We start from the raw sequence: 24,480 nt of genomic DNA, 5'->3' as shown, positions 1-24,480 counted from the left end.
TCCTTTTCATCTTTTAAGATGTTAGCTTTAGTTTCTTGACTACAGGCATTTTCTCTTGCACTTGCCTCACTTTTTAGGAATATTTCCTAGGCTTTTGCAAATAATGTTAAATTTTGGCAGCTTTTCTTTTCCTCTGTTTAGTTGCTGAAACCACGTTCACAAAAATCAGGCTTTCCAAAAAAATACAGCTTTTTGTTTCCTCATATTGTGGATGTTTTTTGGGCTGTTGGTGGGCATCTGTAGTGTAAGCACTGTACACTTGCAATTCACCACCGGGTACCTGGAAGATGAACCAAATTCTCCCAGTGTATTGGATGAAAGATGGCATATGCTTTGGAATGGTACTTTCTTCAGCTCCAAAGCAGAAATTTCACTGTTCCCTCATTAGTACAATGGTAGTTTTATAAAGTTTCAATAAGAATGTAAGATGCTCCAGTGGTAGCTTCACTCATGCTATTGCATGAAGTTCAAACGTACGATCTTGGAACAACACATCATTCTACATACTAACCTTGTTTTGGCCTTTACTCTTCGGAAGTATCCCATTGCACAGCTATTTATGGCCCTGCTTTAGTACTGTCTGGTTTTGGTTAGTTTGTCTTCCCTGTGCAATCTTGATTTCTCTGAAATGCCCCATATGGACTGAATGAAGTTTTAAATTCATTTATCTAGTTTTGTCAACTGCATTTGCCACATCTGCAATAGCATTAGCCCAGGACATTTTATGGGGATGGGTAATATCCTTGGAGATGCATAGTAGTCTTTGGAGGATTCACATACTTTGCCTTGATGACATTCCAGTATGTCTCTGAATGTGGTTATGTTTATTTTCACATTAGTCAATCCATGTGCTTGTTCTGCCAGCTTACCCCTTTATCTCTGGAGGTATTTTCCATGTAGGTTCTTGCGCTGTGTTTTGGCAGTGCTCTTCCAAAGACTCTGGGTTTTTATTCGATGGCTCCCATACATCAAATCCCTTCTACTCGACTAAAACTTCATCAGCCTATTATAACTGATCATCTTTCTCTTTCTAGCTATCTTTTTTCCTGCTTATTCTCTCATTCATTATGAATACCAAAAGTTCATCAGTAAAATGAACTAGAGAATGTTGTAACTGCCTTTCTTCTGTGCTAGGGCTTAATCTCCATGGCAGAAAATCAGTGAGTGGGATAACAAAGGGACTTTGTATTGCTTGTGCCTGGCTCCAGTCAGGTGAAGCAGCAACCTGCAGCCTCAGGAGCTGTAGAAAGAGGAGTTGTAGGTCTTGGAGTTGTATAGTGAATGAATATTTCTCAAGAGATAGAATAGGCTGGAACTCAGAGGGCCATTTCTATGAGTGTATGATAATAGAAATCTTGCACTTCAATGAAGGATTACTCTGAAACAGAAATAGGTTTGGTAGTATGATGCTTAAGTCAGCTTTATGTGGAAGAGAACCTGGATTTCTTCACAGTAGCACAGGTTGTTCTTAGTAATGTCTGGCAACAGTTTTATCTCAGATATTCAAACAACTATGTTTAGCTTAATTAAGCAGAAGGCAGCTGAAAGAAATCAACATACTAACACCAAAATAGTTGTGTTAAGTTGCTAATACTATATGTTTAAGTGTATGAAACAGTAAATAATGGAATATATACATTCTTCTTCCTATTAAATTCCCGCAACTAATAGTACTGCATTTATTTATTAGTGCTTACATTTTTATCCATATATATGTATAAATATATGTAGAACATATATGTAGAACATATATGTATACATAGAAATATATACATGTTTTTCTAAGCAAATATAAGATAACAAGAGCCATTTGAATCATTATAGATCAAACTAAGAAAAATAAATCATTGCCCAAATTGGACATTACCCTAGAAACAGCTGCATTCGCCAAACTTCATATTAAAGGAAATAAAGCACAAAGTAAACCAGCTTCAAAATAAGAATGCTGAATGGGTGACCTGCACTTTAGAGGCAACTGTGAAGATCAAAGTCTCATTTCCCAGTTGTCCCATAAATCCTTTCTATCCATTGTGTCTAAGGAAAATTAAAAATCATTCTTTGGAAAATTAGGGAAATGTTCTGCTGTATCTATAGGCCTTTAGGAAATCACAGAAAGCCATTCTTGTACTCTAACTGCACAGGTAAAAGAGAATATGATGAGAACATAGCTGTGATGTTTTGGTGTGGTTTATTTTGTGCACTAGAGTGACCAGCTAGGACAGATCAAATGTGTGAGAGCTGGCATAGGAGATGTAATGTGTGGCTCTGAGCTGAGGAAAGAGATGCAGGAAATGCTCAGCTAAGTAAAGAAAGCAAAGTGGGAAATAAAGAAAAGTCCTGGGATACTACTGTGGGAAGACAATGAGAATGGGAAAATAGGACAAGATGGGACTGAGCAGTCCTGTCCTAAAATGAGGGATTTAAATAATTAAACAGCTGCTGTAGAATGTGTATGGATTTGACTTCTCCCAGTGTGAGTTGGGATTTTCCCACAGAATATCTTTAGAAATGCCAGAATCGGTCATTTTGCAGTAGTATTTTAGCATGGATTTTTGATCTGTGTTTATCAAGGAAACTTGTTTGCTCCCATCCAGATTTTCCACTAGATAGGCTGATGTCCTGGTTGGTAAGAACAGCTTCATTAGATAATTGCAAACACACATATGTGGACATTATTCTGATGTAAGAAACTCTTGCTTGGAATTAGTTCTTATATCCTCGTTTAGCACATCAGCAAGCTGTGTAACTGTAGGTGAGGTTGTTTGAAATTGATTTACCTAAGCTAGTGCTACTCTTGTATAGATCCTGGCTTAATTTCAGGCTAATTTTCTTTTAACTGAAATTGATTAAGAAGCTATTTAAGATGAGCTGATACAGATGACTGTTAAGCAAATGCTGTGCAGAGAGATTTACAGTCACGGAACTAAACTAGGTTAATACACACATTTAGGTGGTCCATCTTTTTCTAGTAGTTACCTGCAATGTGATTAGCATTAGGAAACCAAATAAAATTGTATTAAATGTTCACAGACAGAGCACAGACACATGGTTGAGTTACTTTGGATCAGCTCAAACCTCTTGCAATGGTTTGATATAGTTTGCAGTTTTTCTCTTAGAGCTTAGAAGCACATGCAAGTTGCTGCAGCCAAATGAGTTGTGGTGTGGAAGAAGGCAAGGATCTGCCCATGGTAAAGAATGAAGGAAGCTTTACAAGTGCATTTTGCAGTCTTATATTTACACCAGGTGAAGAACATCTACAAATGCAGTTACTGTTGCTCATGATAACCTCTTGTGAGTCATGTTTCCTTATTTATTGCTTGTGATAACCTCTAGTCAGTTATGTTTGAACCCTGTTGCCTACCTCTAAATATAACCCAAGCCAAAAAACTCAAATCCAGCAAGCCCACACGCTCAAAAATGTTGGGTTTTTGGTTTTTTGGTTGGTTGTTTTTTGTTTTTCCAAGTATTACTTCTTATGTATCCATTATGATATATGTCAGCTGCTGCAGACGAGTAGTGGTCTTGATTTCTTTATTGCTGGCTATAAAAATGCAAAGCTTCATATTAAAGTATGAAGATACAGCTAAGAAAAACATTGGTACATAGACGTATCTATAGCAGTTGTTGAAAGAGAAGAACATACCGTAGCCAGTTTTACTAATGTTATTTCATGAAGTCTAGGGATTACCACACAGAATAGATGGGGACAGCTGGTTTTCTAGTCCTGTGTCCTCTTTCTGATACTGATCACTCCTAGGTGCTTGCTTTCTGTAGTCTGTTTTTTCACCTGTGAATATATATTCACAATATGTATTCACAAGTATTTCCTTCTCATGTATTTTAAAGGCTTGGTCAAGGAGTTCTTGGCCTTATCTTGAGGTGGGAAAGAGTAAGGAAGGACCCTATCTCAGGACCATCAGCATGGGCAGGCAGGGATCTTGAGAGGACTTTCACTATCTCCCCAGAGGCAAGATCAACCTTACCTGCTTTTCCCATGCGGACTGGTTATTTATCATTTATAGTCTGATCATGTTCCCTTTAACTGGTATCACCCCCAGAAACAACCTTTGATATTTTCCATAGGAGAGCATAGTGTTTACCCTCACACACGCTTCTTCCTTCTGTTTTCTGATCTCTTTATCTACTTCTGAACTAAATCACTGCTTCAGTAGCTGATCAGTCATTTGGATTCACTTGGACTCAGAGATGGACCCTGTTTTCCATACCTGGGCAAAAGACTGGCCTGTATCACTTCTTAATAACTTTTCTGTTGTTTTGTGTACTCATTTTCCCAGTCTCGAGTATATAATTAGAGAGCTAAAGTCTATAGACAAAGCCAAGCCCCTGCTAATCTGTTTTCTCTGCCCAATATTCTTGCAGTCAAAATCAAGCTAAGCAGAAGCAAACACAATCCCACTTTATTTTAATGGGAATTCAGGCTTTTCAGATCATGGCTCCTGATATTAATTTGTTGTAAATTATTCTTGTTTTGCATAACCCCTGAGCACTTTAATTTGCTACTTGGAGCTGCTGCTGCCTGCTGCTAACAATTAGATAACCAAGTTGTCACTCCAAGTTTCTCACCACTGAACTTGGCAGTGCCTGACTGACTTCCTTCTGTCTTATCTCTGGGAGTCCATCCCCAAAGAGCCAATGTTAAATTTAGCGGACATGAAGACTGAATAATCACATGGATTCCTGACTGCTCACCCAGGCCAGCTCTTCTCTTGCTTAAGTTGGAACTGTTTCAAGAGCTCTTATAAAGCTGGGTTATTTTAGCAATCTGGAATTCATAGAAGATTTGGCTAAGAAAACATCATGCTAACTTTTCCCTGTGTATGAGGATGAATACTACTGATGAATGCTATTAAGATATTGCACACAGCTTCTACTTTTTACTTGCATTGTGCTATCTTAGTGTGAATAGGTGTTGAGATAGTAAGCTTATTTGGTAAGAACAGAAATTAGATGGGTAAATGCTTGTTAAAAATACTTAAGTCTTTCCTATTGTTGTTTTATGATTGTTTTCTTTATGTGTTTAAATATTTCCTTCCCTGTTTATGGTCCAGTAGAAAACTCAACTTGACGTTTGCTTACAGGCTTCATTTTGAAATTGGTTTGGTTGTACAATGATTTTCTGGGACAGAAATTACCCAGTCGAAAGCAGCCCTAGAACCATGGGTTGCTCTTTTAGACCTTTACTCTGAGAAAGTTCTCTGTGTTAGAAAATCTGAAGCAGTCAAGTAGTTCCATTGTATCCTTTCCTACATGTTTCAGGTGCAAGGTGCAAATAGGCTGGTTTTGCTTGGTGACAGCAACTGTTCCAGCTGTCTTAAAACAGTTGAACATTAGCCATACACAGGGAAACTGCCATGGATAGGCATTCCTGATGCCTGAGAGTTTTATTTTCCTTCCCTCACCACTTTGGAAGTCTATACTGCTATTGCAGAGGCTGGAATCATTTGCCTTAACCTTGTGATGTAAGCATGTTGTAACCCAGGGGTTTTAGGAGAAAGATGCTTTTCATAGAGCACTTTCCTTTGCTACCAGATGAGCCCTAACTCCTTTCCTGACTTTTGTTATGCCACAGCTGTAAAAGATGGAGAAAAGAGGGATTTTCAGTATTAAATGCAAATTAGGATTTTGTAATGTGATATTAGCAACTGATATTTTCAAGAGGGTAGAAAGAATTGGTAACAGCAGTTCCTCTAAGTAGTCATGGGGCTGCAAAACTGGCTTTCATTTCAGGGCTGTCAATAGCTGGGATATGCAAAAACTGATAGGTACAAATCATGCCACAAGCCTGAAGTCTAGGGTTTCTGCCACTGGCCACCAGGCAGCTGGATGTCTCTTTTGGTGAATAATTATTTCTCCCCCTTTCTCCTCCATCTCTGCAGATTTAAAGAACTATAGGATGTGCAGAATGTGCTCCACATGTTCTTCTGTTAAATAGAACAGCCAGCTCTGGAAGTGCTATTCCTTCTTCCCCACAAGCATGCATTAGGTATAATCCTTGCTTAAGCTGGGTGAAAGTCTCATATCTGAATTGGACATTGTAGTATCTTTCTCCAGGTAGCTTCTGAAGAGTTGAGGATAGGAGTCAGAACTATGCCTAAAGATAAGGCAAAGCAAAAGGAGGGTGCCACTGAGCAGGCAGGGCAGTAACATTTCCAACTGCTTGCAGGGTAGCAGAGGGGGATGAATATGATTTAAGACACATTTACAAGCATTGCATCACTCTTTTCCAAACTGGGACTGTTGGCAGCTATTAAATCAGTTGTAAGTATTACAGCTCTTAAGTTACATTATTCATCAAGAATAACAAGGCTAGTTGCTGCTAGCCAGTTTCAAGTATTTGGTGTACAGATATTTAACCCAGTGTTCACTGTAACCAAAAGAAGAAGTGGGAGAAGAGAAAAACATTCCTTAACAGTGAGTTGGTACTGGAGTAAGCTGCCTGCCCTTACATTGCTGGCCATGCATTGTTCAGACAAGGGTATTGTGTCAGTACTGGAGGCAGTTCAAAGGAGATTCACTGCACAGTTTATAAGGTGGGAACAAGCTAAAACAAAGGGCTGTATGTGCTGTTTGCTTGGTGCCAGGTGGGGATGTGAGTGCTTAATAGGCTGCTGTGGTTCTATGTTGGACCTGCAGTGCCAAGTTTATAACTGTGGAAAGCTGTCTCTGTATTACTTCATGATGTTAGTAGAGCAGACCACACTATTAGCAACATTCATGTTGGTGGAAGATCATTTTGGATTAGTTATGCCATAATATGGCATTTCACTAATGTATTTTGACAGCACCTTCACAATACAGTTGTACTTGCCTGTTGTAATCGCTTGTTGTTCTAATCCAACATACAGTGCAGGCAGCAGAGGAAGAGCAAGAAAACAAATGTAAAAGCTTTACTGACTTACATGGGCTCTGAGGTTTATATTGGCCACAGAGCATGTTTATGAACGTTTCTGCGTTTATTGTTAAGAGGTTTCTATTGTACTTTAACTAACTGGATTCAGCTGTCTGAAGAACAGAGCCACTTATATAGGAGAAAAACTGCATATGGGATGCTTAAGCTGACATATGCACTAATTCTATGGTTTTGATGGTGAAGAGAGAATTCACGATCTGCAGAACCATGTCTTAGCACAAAGACACAGTTTAAGTAACCCTCCTTTGTAGTCAAATGTTGTTCCAAGCTCAGTCCTTGTGCAGTGTCTGGACCAGCTACACCAAAGCAGCAGGTTGCCTCAGGAGTTGGCTTCCACCTGCAGTGTGCACAGCATCCCAGAATGGGCCTGGGAGCTCCAGCTGTGGCCAGGAGATTTGTATATGATCTAACTAACCTAAAAAGCCTTTACTTGAGGTGTAGGTTTTGATCCATCAGTCCTAGGTTCTCAGAAATGCACATGGTTAATAATGGACGTGAGACATGAAACCACTTGTGAGGCAGGGAGGAACCTGTTTCCCATTCTCCTCTCTGTCAGCTTAGAAGGATAGCAGGGATTCTTAGGATCTCATTTTTATCTGGGTTTTTAAATCCTGTTGTTGCAAGAAAAAGATAATTTTAAGGTCATTTTGTGTGGTGACTTCAGGATCTTTTCTGCAAAGCAAGGCAATGGTATTGACTCTATTTTGTCTGTCTCAGTGTTGTTCTGATTTAAGAATTGGGGTCTGGAAGAGGAGTTTCTTGCCAGACACCCAGTGATGTCTACTGCTGTGTGTTCATTTGGCAGTCTTTTCAAATGTAGTATTAGTGACAAAAAGCTCACAGTGCTGTGTATGCTGGAAACCAGTTGTCCCAATCAAAGTCATATTAATAAGAGGAAAATTATTTCTATTATAACTTTGTTTCAAGAACAGACTTTTCTTACTTTATTGTTTCTATTAGGGAAGTTAGCTCCTCTGTTTATGTACAACAGGATAATCCTTTGTGCCTTTGCAAGCTGCGCTTTGTTTTACTTGAAGCTCTGTAAGGCCCATGCTTTGCAAGGAAATTGATGGCAATCGGGTCAGGGAAATTGTTTCTTAGTGTATGACAGACAGGATGATGGAAGAAAGAAAGAATATAGGGCTTTGGTGTGCTTTTCTTATGGCTTTCCCAAAGCAATCTGAGCACAACGTTCTTCAGTTACCTGAACTGGTTTAACTTTTCAGTTAGGAATGAAACAAGCAAGTATTTTGTGCCCAGTTTCTTGAACACAACAAAATAGGTATTGTTCAGTTTTATGTGCTGTTTTGTGCTATTTTATTTGGCTGTAAGTTTAGAGTGTGCAGAATGCTTTCTTCTAAATGTTTTTTGTCCTTTAAAATAAATGCATAGGAATGCTGACTATGGGACTCGGCCAAGGAAGAGGAAAACTTTGTCTTGAGTTTTGCTCTAAGCTTTATTGCTGTAACTTGTTTTAAGTTTTGCACACAATATAAGATTTGAAAGGCTTTATTAAATTATAAAATATAGGTTTTTCATTATGGTTACAACTAGATCAAAATATATCTGTGCTTGAGTATATTGCATATTCTTAGAAGGATGATTAAATGACTATTCTATTAATGTACAACAATTTCCTGTGTTTTATATACGTCACCGTGATGGTATAGCACTTATAATCAGGCCAGCAATGGGCTGCCCTGACCCAGTAAGATTGAATTTTGGTTCAATATCCTACCACATCATTTACTTCATTATCAGATGTGCCATCAGGTTTTATGACCCGAATTGGTCATAAGAAATAAAGTAGGTCTTTTAGATCTCTGGTGAGAGTTTTGCTAAGCAAGGTAAGCAGTTGCAGCTTGACTTCCCTATTGCCAAGATAAAGCAGGAGAATGACTTCAGCTCAACTGCAGAGTGTGTCTCAAAACTCAGTCAGCTCAAAAGGATTCCAGTGGGAATAGGTGGGAATATTCCTAGTAGGAAAAGAACCCACCACTACCCTTTTTCTGCGTCAGTTGGTACTGATAGAAGCAGGATATCATATCTCATGGTAGATTTGCCTAAATGCCTTCAACTTTTGAGGGGTTTGTATTGTCCTTTCAGCCTCCTTGTTTTCTGGTTTTGAATTGTTAAAGCAAGAAAGGGAAAAATCAGGAATTGTTTAGGTTGGAAAAGACCTTTAAGATCATCCAGTCCAACTGTTAAAAAATCAGTTCTTTGTGTTACAGTATTTTTCCTTCAGCCAGAAAATGGGTATGATGTCTGTGCAACAAAACCTTGTGTATAAAGTAGTGCAGAGTCATGAAATATATTTTAATGCTGTTTTTCAGTTCTTTTCCCCATAAAATATAGGGATGCTAACTTACTGCTAGTGTTGAGCTTCAGTGGAATTAAACCCTGTTAACTGAACATGTGGCATTTCATGCATTTGGTGCTTGCACACGATATCATTTGTTAGAGGAAAATGTATACAGAATTCAATACTGGAGACTTAGCTTCCTCTCCCTTCTGATGAGTTTTCTGTATGCAAAGTGAATGCTCTTGGAGAATATTGAGTCCTTGTTGCTGTTACTGTTTGTAAACCTTCCCCAGTGCAAGAAGAGATTTAATTCTGTAGCAAATACCCTGTAAAACGCAGTACATCAGATTCCTTGTTTTCTACCCCCTTTGAATTCACACAGGTATCAGGCTATGATGGAAAATGCTGAACTGTGGGGTTTTTTTAATCTACATTTAATTGGGTTTTTGTTTAGCAGATAATTGCTTACCCCGCAAAGCTGGACATTTTTAATACATGCATAGAAAATGCATGTTAAGTAGTTGAGACTTCCCTTTTAAAAAGGCAGAATACCAAGGAAGTCCAGATAAAAGCCCAAGCATACAGTGGATAAATACTGCACGTGAGTGGTTAGATAGTTTTGCAGCAGCCTAGGGCTTTTTCTTTCAGCTCTGAGAAGAAGATTGTCAGTGCACAGATGTCCCCAGAGGCTGGAACTATTTAATTTTCAGGCTTTCCAGTGGAAGGATGAAAATATAGTCAGTAAAAAAAGGAAGGCACATGAGGAAGAGAGGTTGTTATGACAATGATGAAGCTGTAATGTTTTGGTCTTCTGGTTAAAGCCTTTGTTCATCCATCTCCAAGCCTCTTTTGGTGCCTGTTCCACATCCTAGCCAACAGGGTAAAATACAGGTGATTATGTCTGTTTATTTGTGTTTATATGTTTAATGGCTTTACAATAGTAGAATCATCCTCTTTTTTCATTACTGGGGCTTTTTGAACCTTTGTTCTTATGGAAATTTCTACCAATTTTAGCAGTGTTGACTGCATTAAGGTATTCAGAGGCTGGTAATAATGAGTTAAGTCTACATCAGCAAGTAGTGTGGCTAAAAACAAGCTGATCAAAACTGTTAGGCAGTTGGTATGAAGGAACCTGTGTCAATACTATAACTGTTTCAGCACATTTTACTTAAGAATATCTCTAGTCATGTCTGGTAGGCTCCCTGTAACAGGGAGTGTATCTTCCAGTGTACCTATTTGTGTTCTCTGGAGGCATTTTACATTGTGAGCTAGATCATGGCAAGAGGAGAGAATTAGGATTTTGCTTTAAAAGTGCTCTCCAGGTCTGAAGTAAAACACTTATGTAGATGTACACATTAAGTGCAATAGCATCACCAGGAAAGCAATGACTGTTTCTTGTACACCGTTACAAATTAAGACCATGTTCTGATGCACTAAATTACATCCAGACTTGTGTCAGCAAGTAATGACAGTGGCTTAAACCATTAGACTCTTTTCATTCTGGTTCAAGCGCTTGCCATTGCAGCACCATTTCTCGTATTAAGAGCTTCCTTTTCCCAGCATCACCTATCAGTAACTTCAAGCAGCAATATGTCAATGGTTGGCAGCAAAACTAAAAGGAGCCCTCATAGAATGATGCATAGGCACATGAGGTTAGCTTTTCATCTACTGTTGAACTGACTGCCTAAAACTGACATTTTTTTTACCCGTTTTTCCTTGTTTTATTACTAGCAACTGTAATATTTCTGTGTTATAAAATTGTCATGGTTTAACTCCAGGTGGCAGCTCAGCCGCTCGCTCACTCCCCCACTCACTCCCAATGGGATGGGGCAAAGAATATGAAGGGTAAAAGTGAGTTAACTCCTGGGTTGAGATCAAGACAATTTAACAGGTAAAGCAGAAGCCACATACATGAGCAAAGCAAACAAGGAATCAATTCCCCACTTCCCATGGGCAGGCAGGTGTTCAACCATCTGCAGGAAAGCAGGGCTCCATCGGAACTAGATGATCTTAAGGTCCTTTCCAACCCTATCTGTTCTATGATTCTATGTATAATGGTAACTTGGGAAGACAAACATCATCACTCCAAATGTTGTCCCCTGCTTCCTTATTCATACACACACCCCATCTTTATATGGTGATAATTATGTTTTATGGTGGTCAGTTGGGGTCAGTTGTGTCCCAGTTGTGTCCCCTCCGAACCACTTGTGCACCCCCAGCCACTCGCTGGTAGGACAAGGTAAGAGGTAGAGAAACCCTTGACTTTAACTTCTCAGCAATAACTAAAACATCCCTGTGTTATCAATACTGTATCCAACACAAAAGCAGCACAAAAAAATTGTCCTTTTCGTGTCATTGGCTGCTTGTGACAGGTACCAGTTTAACAACCCCAGAAAGCAAATCCCTATCTTTTTATCATGAAAACAGGTTCAGCAAGGGCATAAGGAACATGAGCTCCCCCCACATATGCCTCAACCCTGACCCAAAAGAGTGTCTCTAAGGGGAATGGCATTTGTTAAACTTCTTTTCCAATTAATTTGACAGCTCAGCTGAGACTCCTAACAAAAGTACTAATTCATGCTAATTGCAGTAGTGGACCTATGTCATTGGGGAGCTGGGCTGAGCTCTTGGTAACATCACAAAACCCACCAAGCAGCATTTTGATTAGGAGGTGTCACTGGAAGAAAGAACATTGGATTTGGAGCCTGTTCTGCATTAATTTCTTTCACCTGCAAAATGGGGACAGCAACACTTTCCTTTATGTGTTAACAAGGGTGGAAATCTGCAAAAGAACATTCAACCTCAGTAAATGCAAAATCCTCTTTCCTCCTTCCCAGAGAGAAAATGTAGACCTTTTGTATGTCTGGATTAACCGTTTGGCTTGGGATGTGTGCACATTGACCCAGACAACTGAGAGAATGAAGCCTGGTCAATGGATCGCTGCAAATAAAACACAAAGTAGATAAAATGTAGTCCAATAGATAAACCAATCAGTTTCATCAGATGTGTTATGAACAGAATAAGAGCATTTTCCACCTGATAAATGGCACTGTAGAAGCAAAGATGAGTATAATGAAAGCCATAGGAGATATTCCTATAAAAGCTGATTGAAAAGTTTGTGTTTGTTCATCACGGACTAAATAAGTTCATAATAGATCTTTGTAAGGTAAGGAATGCTTACTGAGGATACATCAGGAGCAGCAGGTCTCCCTGTCTCATGATAAAAACCAATCCATTACATGTAATGAAGGATAATCATAATTTATCATTGTTAAAAAATAAATTAGATATATCAAACTTTGGGTTTTCAGGTTTTTGGAATAATATCTAGGTTGTAAGAATGAGGGTGAAATAAGAAGGGATGGCAAATGGTCATCCCCTATTGGCCTTTCTCTTGCGCTTTCATATGGTGCTACAGTTAGCACTGGGGTAAGTGCCAGGGCGAGATGTAATACGTGTGACAATTCATGTGTTCTTCTTTATTTGTATTTCCTTTCATATTGTTAACCCGTTGATCTGGTCTGGTTCAGGCATAGGGAAATTATATCGACATCTCCAGGTTATGAAAGTTGTTTTTTCACTTACTGGTTTAATCTAGGGGAGGATTACCAGGCACTAACTTGGTTTTTCCACTGAGCTGTTAACATTTCCCAAGAGCTCCTATCCTGTGGAACAGATGCTGCCATGTCTACCAGTTTGCTTTGGGAGGATGATAGGGAGGGGGACATCAATTGGTTGTTATTAAACAGTGTGATGTAGAGAGGGGTGGCTGAAGAAAGACTGAACCAAAGCAGTACCATGGTTATCCCTTTGTGGCATTCTTGGCCTGGTGTTAGAAAACAGTTATGGTTTGAAGCTAGTTTGCCTTTGAGGAATTCATAGCATAATTATAGTTTGAGAGAAAAAAACCTCTTTATTTACTGTTTATCCTTGCCAAATGGTCATTTAAAACTTCCTTGTTTGTACAACTTTATTTTTCTCTGTTTCAGTTGATGCTGGTAGGTTTTTCTTGGTATTTGTTGAATTTATTTTTCAGTGCTTCTTGAATTAGGAAGTTATTTTTCATCTCTGCATGGATTAGATTAAGTTTAGGAAAAAAAACATGGAATTTCCTTATTTGACAAAATGATAGCTTAATGTATGTCAGTGTGTCCAGGCTTTGCTGCAGGAAAACAGCTTGCTTGGGGCAAGTGGAAGGCAGTGCTTATAAACATAGGTTTATTAAATCACTGTTTAAATACTTCAGTGATTCACTAAGTATGGGTGGAATTAAGGTAGAAATTAGTTTATTTTGCTTTAATTCCAGAACAAGACAGTAGTTCTCAATGCTGTCCTATTAGTGAAAGGTTTCCTTTCCTCAAAACTGGCTGCAAAGAAGCTGCAATGCCTGATGCATTTTGAAACAAGATATTTGTGTACCCACAAGTGAGAGCACATCTTTGCTCAATGCTGTGGTTTAGACCTACTTTCTTTGACATTGCACTTTCAACAATATTGCTGGTAGCAATCACAGCTGTAATGCAGTTCATAAGGAGAAATATAGAAGCCTGCAAGGCATAATGTGGAGCTATTGCAGACTGCAGTTGAAAGGTGCAGTGTTATTCCCTCAGGATAAAGCTATCTCTTATGTACATATAATTAATATGTCTGCCAGTAATAGTTATTAAACAAAGAGCAGGAATTGTTTCTGCTGAATGACTTGACCTGGGAGTAATGCCAATCTAAAAAGCATCTGATTAAAATATGTTAAGGTCACAGATCACTATAAAATATGGAGTGGGGAGGAAAAAGCAGAAATTTACTCGTGAGGAAGATTAAATACTTCTGAATATGGGTTTTGTGATAGCAGCAGCTTTCAGGTGTAACAAATGAGAAGTGCTCGTTCTGAAGAGCATTATTCTAGAGGCCTTTCAGTGTCAAGTTGCACTGAATCCTTGCCCCATGCATACCACGGACCTGCTGGCAAGAGGCTGGAGCACAATTGCATAGCTAATAATGAAAGGAGTGGTGGGAATTCACTTTAGTATTAAAAATGCAACTTCTTGTTTTATGACTGCATTTTCAGAGGAAAAAGTATGCCTTGTGCAAGGGAAAAACAATGAGATTTTATTGATTTGCATATAATGCTTAGCAAAAAGGGCTAGGTTGCTCCTGCTGTTGGTCACAGCGCTACTTGTTTTGTAATTGTTTCAGGTATTATGTATGTGTATTTTGATATACTAATGGACAGTGAGAGATACTGAAGATGTTTTCCCTGTTCTGAGGGATTTTGCAGGAAACCTACATTAGGAAGTGTTGTTTCCTGCTGAGCTATAGTGAAGAAAGGAGTTAAAAATGAGCCATGTCCAGTGTTATGAATAAGCTGTGATCCAAACTGAAGGTGGGATGACTCAAGGTAGAATTCTAACTTCATTTCTTCCTATACATCATGTATCTCAGCCAGAACTGTACTGTACCTCTATAGTGTTATATTTAGTATAGCAAGAGTAACATGTATGGCTGGATATAATTTGTGACTGAAGTGTGATATGGACATTTTCGAAATCTTCATTTAAAGCTCATCATGATTTTCGCCTTTCTGTTTTTCTCAAAGATATAAACAAGTGCAAGAAGGGAAAGAAATTACTTGCCCAAAGAAAATAAACTGGTTTTGAATGTTTCCTAAGGTTGATCTGTGCTGCTTGTTATGCCATCCGTTTTCACAAGCTGACAGCTGTGCTGCATCTCATTTTGCATGTGCACGTATATGCATGGGTGGGCGAATGTGCAATTCTGTTCCTGGTGATAAACACAGTGCTGTTGGCACTATGCTGTTGTCTCCAGATCATGGCTATAATATATATAGTGAGAAAAAAGAATGATGTAAATGTTTCTAAAAGGGACTTGGGAACATTGCAATGGTGCAGTTGGGCATTGAGGTGAGCTAGTCAGTAGCATTCACTTCCCATCACGCCTACACAGCCAGTGGTTATCCTGTTCCTTGAGGTCCAGTGCAGGGACCTCCACTGCTGCTCAGTGACATGCCATTTCCAAGGGTGACAGTGGGAGTAGTTTGCAAAGCCCCTCTAATACAGACCACATGTGGGGTGATGTTCTTCCCTGTCCTCTATGCAGGGCACAGGGATAGGAGGGTTGTCCCAGGGTTGCTGTCACCCATCTTGCTAGCACACACTATGAGGAAATGTTTAGCCATGAGCTGTAGAGGTTTATAGTGTTATGGATGTGTATATGGGCTGTCAGTGCATTGTGATGCTTGAGCCTTGCCTTGAAAGATAGCACCTGTATTCAGAGCACAAAAAGCAGGGTTCCTATAAGCATGGGGAGTGTGGCTCATTGAGCTGCTTTGACCTTGTGCAGGAAAATGGTCCCTGTCAGGCCTGGTATAGCAGTGCTGGGGAGTTATCTGCTCAGGCAGCATGGGCTCAGGTCATTAAATGTTGGTATTTATGGCTAGGAACTGGTGATACTGCTCTGTGTATAGGGGGCTTCAGGGCCTGAATACTAAAATGCTCCTAATTTTAATGTATTAATAGCTTTATATTTTAATTTAAAATTAATTCAAATTGAAATGAATCATTTAACCTGTAATTAGGATCATGTATTCATCTCAAACACATTAGTCAGAGGCAAAATTCACTTTGCGGTTGAAAAGACAGTTATATTTCCTTTGAGCAGCAGCTGCCATAGATTGCTACATGCATTTGTTTTTCTTTCACTGAAGTAACTTTCCCAATTCTCCATCTCTGTGACAGACTCATCAGTTATAGCTTAAGGAAATCCATTTTCATAGAGTAATGAGGACAACCATGGCATGCGCATTGGAATTAGATGGTCTTAAGGTCGTTTCCAACCCTAGCTATGCTATGATTCTATGACTTCAGTAAAGTCAGCATGGCTCACACTCAAGGGACGGAAATCAGACCACATACAGCTATGTGAGACCTTCCTAAAACGTAAAACCAGACAGCCTTGCAGTACAGTTTATATCATGTGCATAGAAACGTTCAAGGCTTCATTTGCTCACTTTTTTGTGTGCTGATTTTTCTTCCTGGTCTATTGCATCTGCTTCCTCTTCACATCATTCCCCCTTGTGAGGGAAAGGAAAATTTCATAGCTTCTAGAAGAAAACATTGAGAAAATGAAACTTGTTCACAGCTGGTTCTGACACTGAAATTATCGATTCTGTAAGACCTCCTATGCTAGTCCTCTGATTTCCAACCTGACTAAACCACAGCTATGATATTCACCTCAGAAAGCCAAACCTTCTTCCATTGGTTAATATAATCCAATTTTTCTGACTTTACTTTGAAGTAAAGGCTTCATTTTTTCTCTCGTATATTGGCATTTAAGATTTATTAGGACAAGAATAATAGTAAATATATGGACAATGTTTTCTGTTGGCATCCCCCTTTCCAAGCTTCTTTTTTCCTTTCCTTTGGGCTGCAATTGTGAGTAATCTTGAATTGGTTTGATAGACAAAGACAGAAAGCCTGAGACAGCCTGAGGGGGGAAGACAGGAGGTGAGGATGCCCTCACCAGGGTGTACCAGGGCAGCAGGGATGCAACCAGCTCATCCCCCTACCCTGCCTGCTTACTCTGTACCACAGTAGCACAAGATGATGGTATTCCTGTCCCTCTGCCAAAAAGGGTTACCAGGATGCTTCCTGCATGCTCCTCTTCTTCCATTTTTTCTGGCCTTCTTCACACCACCACTACCTTTTCTTAAATGGGGTCCATGTGTTTTCACCTGAAGAATGAAAGAGGTATTTATTAATGGAACAGTTTTATTCCCTCCTTTCTCTTCCTTACCCCACAAAATCTGTCTACTTCTTACCCAAGCTTGTTTACTTATGTGAAATTCATTGCTATCTTAAAATGGTGGTGATGGGTGCTTTGAAAGTGTCCCAGATAAGCAGCCTTACTGTGAATCCATCCTGTAAAAGAATGCTCATGGGTTACAAATGAATTATGTTTAATAAGCATAGGAAATTGTGTCTTCTAGGAAGACCAAGCACATGGCAAAGGCTCAGTTTTAATGTATTAGTCTTTTTCCAATCTTTACATTAAACTAGTGTATAAAATGATTTAAAAACTAGAAACTTATACTGCGTGTATTCATAAATACATCTTTGTATTATATATGCCTGCCTATAAGTATAGAAATGTCCCTTCAAGGTGAGTAGATGCAGTTAAGCAAAACCATTTCAGTTTAATACTCAGCAGTATTAAACTCAGTTTAATTTAGTCCCCATGGGAAGTTTTGGTGAAAGTGCCATGTAATCAGCTGGACAGATGTAGTGTGATGTTTATTCCTTAATGTGTTGCTCAGTTACTAGAACTTGGGTGAGTGGGATTGGCATCCATTCTTTTCTGCCTGGCTCATTGTCTTAGGGCCAGGAACAGCTGTGCTGTGCTGAGAGGCAGTAAAACTATCTGAGGCTCCTCTGTCAGCCAGCACACTCTAGGTACGGCTGAATCATGGGGCAGTATTGGGGAGGAAATGAGATCTAAGCCTCAAAAGGCTGCAGCAATAACCCCCCAAAGCCACCTTTGTTCTCCTAGTATAGGTTTCCTTCAGTTAAACAGAAATCCCCTAACACTCTTGCAGCCTTAGAGGAGATAGAAGAGCAGGAAACGCCAGCTGAAAGGAGGACAGGCTGTGCCAGGGCAGGCAGGTTGGTGTTAGGCCCTGTGAACTCCACCACAAAGTCATTTTGAGCTGTTCTGCTTTCACAGATTGCCTGTTGGACCCATGCCTCACAGCCTCTAACTTGGGATTTTCTCCTCAGGGCTTCAGGAGAGAACTTGGAGCAGGAGGTGTCTTTCCCAGCTGCTCTGCTAGCATGGAAGTCAGGGGTAGCAGCTGCAGCCAGGCGCCTTGATTTGCAAGGGTTGTGAAGTGCTGAAGAGAGGCTGAGATTAGCACTTCCTTGTAAACTGTTTCATGCTTCTCACACTGTGCTCAATACCGTGTGAGGTAGGGTTCCATTATTAAGATGTTTCAGAGTAGGACATATGATCATATGGGAGTTTGTTCTCGCTGTGCTTGCCAGCACATTTCACTCAGGTGGTTGGCACCAGCAGCTAATCAACCTAGATATGCCTAACCTAGATACTCAGTAAGGCTTTGGTTATGGATGATAACGTGGAAACTGAACATAGCAATGATGATAGCATTAAAGTGAACTATTTTAGAGCCCTGGCTTCCCTCTCTCCTCCATCTAAGAAACCCCATACAAAGATTCTGGAATTTTTATTCTGACATATTTTCCACCTCAGGCTGCTTATCCAAACACTTTTCTGTTTCAGCAGGGCATGAATGAACACGAAAGACCCTACAGTTTTGTGTCTTGGATTTTATACTACATTTACCATCACCATGAAAGTGTGTCCCTGTTAAGATGTATGCTAAGACTGTTGAACCCATTCTTTTGGCTTCATATTAGCATTGAACTCAGTGACAGGTCTCAGGCAATTTTATCTAAGCTTAATTGTCTGGGGTCCAGAGACAAACAGAACTTTTGTATTCCTTTGTATTACTGTTTTTGGGGGGGGTATTTTGGGGTTTTATAATTGTTATTAGTATTATTATTTAATGTTTGTAATGAGAATGTGTTGGGGTGTTTGAAGGGTGCTTGTGCATTAAACAGTGTTTGCTGTGGAATCAAAGTGTAGCAAAACATGAAGGCATTTTAGGATGTGCTCCCTTTTGTTACCTTGCCTGTTTGTCTCTGGTTGTTGTAGGTATGGGTACAGACCTATAAGTTACCAGTGTCAGCCAGAATGCTTTTACTTGGTAAATTCCATTGAAGAAAGATGCCTGTTTTGGAGAGAACCAGCAGCCAAACAGTGGCATCTTCTGATTCTTATCACACCATTAGAGTGCTTTTGCAAGCAAATCTTGGTGGCAGAGAGAGTGTGAAGTTTTTATGCAGGATAGGTCCAGTGTTTTGGTAAATTAATCAGAAGAGAAGAAAAATGAGTGGAACTCTAAAAAAGCAACATATAAAATGTTTCTTCTTAGTGGTACAATGCACAGCTTTGTTTTCTGGGCAAAATTAAATGCAAATCCAAGTTGATGCCTGAAGAGCTCCATTCTGCCAAGAGGTTTTATTTCCATCAGCTTTCTCATTACGAGAGAAATCTGTATTTTTAGACCATAAATATCTGCAAAATGTGATCTACATATGGATAGGTCCAGGGCAGTAACAAAGTGGCCTGTTAACATTGAGGAGGTGTCCATGGAGTTTAAAACTGTACTCCCCTTACCTTGCAGCTTGTCGACCTGGGTTCTACAAAGCCTCAGCTGGCAATGTGAAGTGTGCCAAATGTCCACCTCACAGCTCCACCTACGAAGATGCATCTCTGAACTGCAGGTGTGAAAAGAATTACTTTCGCTCTGAGAAAGACCCTCCATCCATGGCTTGCACCAGTGAGTAGCATCATTATGCTCGGGGCTGTCATTCTTGCTCCTCCAGCTGTATCTCAGCAGCTTGCTTGCTTCTTCTCATGTCCCATTGCAGTCAGCCATCCGCTGCCTCCCATGTCTTTTCCATGTTGGACAGGCTACCAAAAATTGGTGGGCTGCATTTATGTCTTTCTACTGTCATTTTCTCCTTCTTGTTCTCTGTCAGACTCAAAAAGGAGAGCTAGGATTTTTGAATTGCTACCAATATTTTCAGCCCTCGGTCCTGAACTGCACTCTGAGAGTACAGTCTATAGGAAAAGATGGTCCTTGGTAGTCTAGGTCTGGAGTCCAGTTTAATATTTCAGGCATCTCTACAGGAAATAACTGTAAGAGTTTGGTTATCTATGTTTTTAACCACTTGTTACTCCTCTCTTAGAGCATTACCCATCTTAGAGCACTACAGAAAATCTCATCCCTCTGTTTTCCTGTTTCCTTTTATAGGACCACCATCTGCCCCAAGAAACGTTATCTCTAACATCAACGAGACATCTGTTATCCTGGACTGGAGCTGGCCTCTTGACACTGGAGGTCGGAAAGATGTCACTTTCAACATCATTTGCAAGAAATGTGGAGGAAACATCAAGTTGTGTGAGCCTTGTAGTGACAACGTGCGATTCTTACCCCGTCAGACTGGACTCACCAACACGACGGTGACAGTAGTGGACCTTTTGGCACACACCAATTACACTTTTGAGATTGATGCAGTCAACGGGGTATCTGACTTGAGTACACTTTCCAGGCAGTTTGCTGCTGTCAGCATCACAACTAATCAGGCTGGTGAGTGTCTTTCTGATTACCCTTTCTTTGTTCAGAGCTAGTGAGATGTATGTACCTTTGTTTCCTTACACTGTTTTACAGGAGTTGTTCTCACCACTGGTGTGCTAAGGTAACTAATTGACTTGAATATGCTAGTAAAAGCAGAAACAAACCCAGTGTGTGTTGCTGTCAAAGGATCTGGCAGCATGACTGTTATGATTAAGTCCCAGTTCCCAGTTAATAGTCTCTAACAGCAGACTCACGTGATTCCTTAGCCAGAATGTGTTTTATTAATAAAACCAGATTTTAATAAAACACTCATTTCAATAATCTCCAACATAAATTACTGTAGTAATCTTAATGCTTAATTTTGATTAAATAGAAGTGAAAAAATGCTTTGATGTCAGGCACATAAAAAACTAACATTGAATTAGAGAGGTTTAAAACACAGCTTTTTGCCCTTTTCTTTTTCCTTTGCAAGTTGTCTCACCAACTCTGAATTATTGCCAACATGATGGGGGTGTGGAGCTAAATACTGAGTTAGATCCTGGAGTCATAGTTGATAGTGTATAGACCCACTAAAGTCGTTGGGGCCCTGCATGAACACAGCAGTATGCCCTGACTTGGATCAGAGCTTTTGTCACTGCTGCAATATACTCCCATATGCTTCTCATTTGACAAGGTTACGTTTAGCTGAAAGATGTGAAGAATCTGGATTTTTCTCTGGCATTTGTTTAGGGACCATTTCTTTAGGAGCAGTGCTTGCCAGGGAAGAGAAAGACTAGATCCTGAAATTTCTATACTTCTCTATGTGGTGCAAAGGAAGCTTTGTACTGAAAGCCTGTGTGCAGTAACTCTTCTCCCACCTCCTTCCATCCCACACCCCATCCCCAAAATACCTACCAACCAAGTTAACATTGCTCTAAGCAGACGTTCTCCTAGTGAGCTACATTACTGCAGTGTTTTTCACTGTAGAGGATATAGCTGTTCTCCTCAGATCACAGATCAGCTTTAGTGGGAGGCATAAAAATGTGTGAACAGATGGTTTTCTGAGAGCAGTCACTACATTTCCAAATGCTCTGTAGGCTGAGGTGAATCTACCAAATTGAGACATCTTCTCATGATCTCTTTCTCATCTAGGCATTGACTTCAGCTCTGAAACTTGCGTTTTATCCCCATTCCAAACAATTTGCTGCTGTTAACAGTTACATTTTTGGACATTTGTGCCAATGACTTGAACAGTTCTGTTTAGTTGCTCACTTTTCTTCTGGTTTTTATATCAGAGATATTGTCTTTCAGCCTGTTCATCCCCGTAGCAGTTAGAAATCCTCTGAGGATACTCCATAGAATGAACTGTCTAAGATCAGTGAAAGGTATTTCTCCACAGAGGTCTCCTGCACTGCAGTCTGCTTCCCCAGGTCCCAGAGCTGAATGCCTCTGCACTATGATGCTAGTTGGATTTTGATTTTGGCTTGGAATGGGCTGTTATGTGATATGGCAGGGTCATGCTTTTCTGGCAATAGCAACTGTGTTTAGTGCAGCCCACAGGCTGCTTAACCAATTTGTTTGTTTGTTTTCTACTTTTATGCATAGCCTGGTTTTGCTTTGAGCACGCTTAGGAGGTGTGCGTTACTACAGGCTTAACTGTGCTATGTTTGATCATGCCAATTGGTTTACTATATTAGAATTCCTCTAGAAGTTCCACAAGTTGCTAAAATTAGGTCTTAAATATGTATATGGGTAATCTTTTAAAGCATAATTCCACAAATGCAATTTGTCTTGCATTCCCTCCTTTGTTAAGATCACAGAAGGGACACACCAAAAGCGTATTTTTAGCTTATGTCATATTTAAACACCTGGGTAGGGAGTGGGGAGACAAAGTCTGAAGGTCTTGGATTACATTATAATTAAGGGTTGAACTGGAGGATTTAGCATTTAAAGGAAAGGATTAAACCACCATTGAATTGGATTTGGGAGAGAACAGATGTCTCCAAAAGCCAGTTATGATTCTAGGGCTATTATTCATGCTGTCTGACTTTAGGTACATTCCATCAAGGGCAGGGGTATCCACCAACTGGATGAAGCTTAGGTTAAATATCTGAGCTCTGCTAGACTCCAGGAAGTAGGAGAGGCATATTGTTTTGGGAGGTCATTCTGTGGATGGAGTACCACATGGGATGATGTGGTTCACAAAGGCTGAACAGATCCTGGGGACAGACCCGCTGGCAAGCCTGCAGAAGGGTCATCAGTCAGTAGAATGTGAGTTTTGAAGAGAGGATTGTAGTACAGAAGGTCCATACAGTCTGGATCTCCTCCGTCTCTCTTGAATCCAGGCTATTTCACTTCTGCCAGCCTTGATTTGAGAGGCCTGTATCCTTGCAATAGGTATGATGAAGCTGCAGTTTTAATCCTGGATTTTCAGTATCCATGTGCTCGCACTGGCAGGGCCCATCCCAACTTAGTGAAAGCTGCTCAGCAGAGCATCCCTCACCCACCCAAAACACTGGGTTTCAAGCATATGAGTTTCCAAGAGCCTGAGGCAGAGCTGCAGAATGTTGTCTATTTTCTAATGACAAAACTGTGGGGTTTGTGGCAGTTCTCCTGGTGCTAAAAATCACTCTCCATCTTTACTTCGGATGAGCTCAGTTCAGGCTAGGCATCAGCTGGCATTAGGTTTGCTGGGTCTCTGAGCTCCAAAGTCCTGCTGGATATCAAATACTTCTTTCCATGCTTCTCAGTGTACACATGGGCATTTCTGCCTATAAATCCATCACCAGCCTAATAGATCAGAATGTGCATAGCACTAATTTTCTGTAATGCAGCAACTGGGAGATCTGCCAGTGTGTGCTAAAATAAATTCAGCTGATGTGTTAGTCAGTCAGCTTGCACAGCAGCTCCGTTTCTGTACGTAAACAGATTATATACACACATGCATACATGTGTTTAGAATTTACATACCGATGTATTGATACACACACAAAAAGGGTCACCTTAGATGCTGGTACCTCTGCAGTGAGGTTGTGTTCTCAAATCTGTAACTAGCAATCTCAGTAAGACTAAGTTTTCAAGCCTGGGCTAGAAGTAAAGGAAAGGTGTGCTTCACTGTCACTTGTAAGGCTTGAAACATTCAGGCCCTGATTCTGCTGCTTCTGTGAATGCCAGAAGGGTAATACGTTTTAAAGTACCAAACTCTTGTAAAGCCAAGATCCAGGCCCCTGAATCGAGGTGAACTCAGAATCATTTCAGAAGATGGATTGGGTTTTTTTTCTTCCAACTCTCTGAGCTGAGTTTTGCTGCACTTTGATTGCACCTTGTTTTCCTTACCTTCCAGCAGAGGTTAATGAGCATCTCTTTAAGACAAAAACAACAAAACCCAACCAAAAAGGTCTCTTGCACAATATGGTAAGACAAGTATGACACTGCAATAATTCTTATTCCTGTGAGTCTTTCTGTCTTTGGTGTGAAAGTTAAATAGGGTTATGTGCCCTTTGTCTTTTACTTTGTTGATTATCCCTTCAGTTGCCACCTGATACAGCTTTCTCCAACTCATATTGAAGCATTCTGCTGCTGCACAAAGAAAGCTCTCACCTCACATCAGTATGTTGCACCATGCAGATGCTATCCCCTGATAACACCAGTCAACCCCATTTAAGAAGGGTCGCTGGCAGCTATGGGAGAGAATGTGGAACTCAGTACCCCTGGAGGTGGCATGCAATTGTGAATGTGCCACACAGAGAGGCTGACAGCCACTGCCCAACTTGCTGCTAGCATGAGCCAGGTGTCCGGGCACAGATATTCTAGGTCTTTTTTTAATGCATTTACCTATAAGGATGAGAAAATTGTGTTCCTTGGAGCTTCCCCAAAGGGAAGAGGCATCCAATCCAGGTCAGGGTGGTTCTGCACTTACTGTCCCTTCCTCCCAGCAGCTCTGGTGAGAAGGTTCACCATACAAGGCTCTAAACTGTTTGCTTAGGTTGGTCTAGCTTTGTATTTTTTGGCTCTAACAACTATAAACTCATGCAA

General features: G+C 40.2%; 1 protein-coding gene across 1 annotated transcript in view; it reads left to right on the top strand.

The window, feature by feature from the left end:
• The window catches only part of EPHA3 (EPH receptor A3), a 132,738-nt gene that overhangs the window by 46,683 nt on the left and 61,575 nt on the right, over positions 1-24,480 (top strand). The window contains exons 2-3 of the mRNA XM_034074459.1: positions 19,510-19,665; positions 20,143-20,478. Coding sequence (XP_033930350.1) covers positions 19,510-19,665; positions 20,143-20,478 — 492 coding nt within the window. The remainder of the gene's footprint in view (positions 1-19,509; positions 19,666-20,142; positions 20,479-24,480) is intronic.

Source organism: Melopsittacus undulatus, chromosome 2, assembly GCF_012275295.1.
Source record: "Melopsittacus undulatus isolate bMelUnd1 chromosome 2, bMelUnd1.mat.Z, whole genome shotgun sequence".
NCBI lineage: Eukaryota > Metazoa > Chordata > Aves > Psittaciformes > Psittaculidae > Melopsittacus > Melopsittacus undulatus.
Note: the sequence above shows the minus strand (reverse complement) of the source record. Positions and strands in the feature narration are given on the sequence as shown.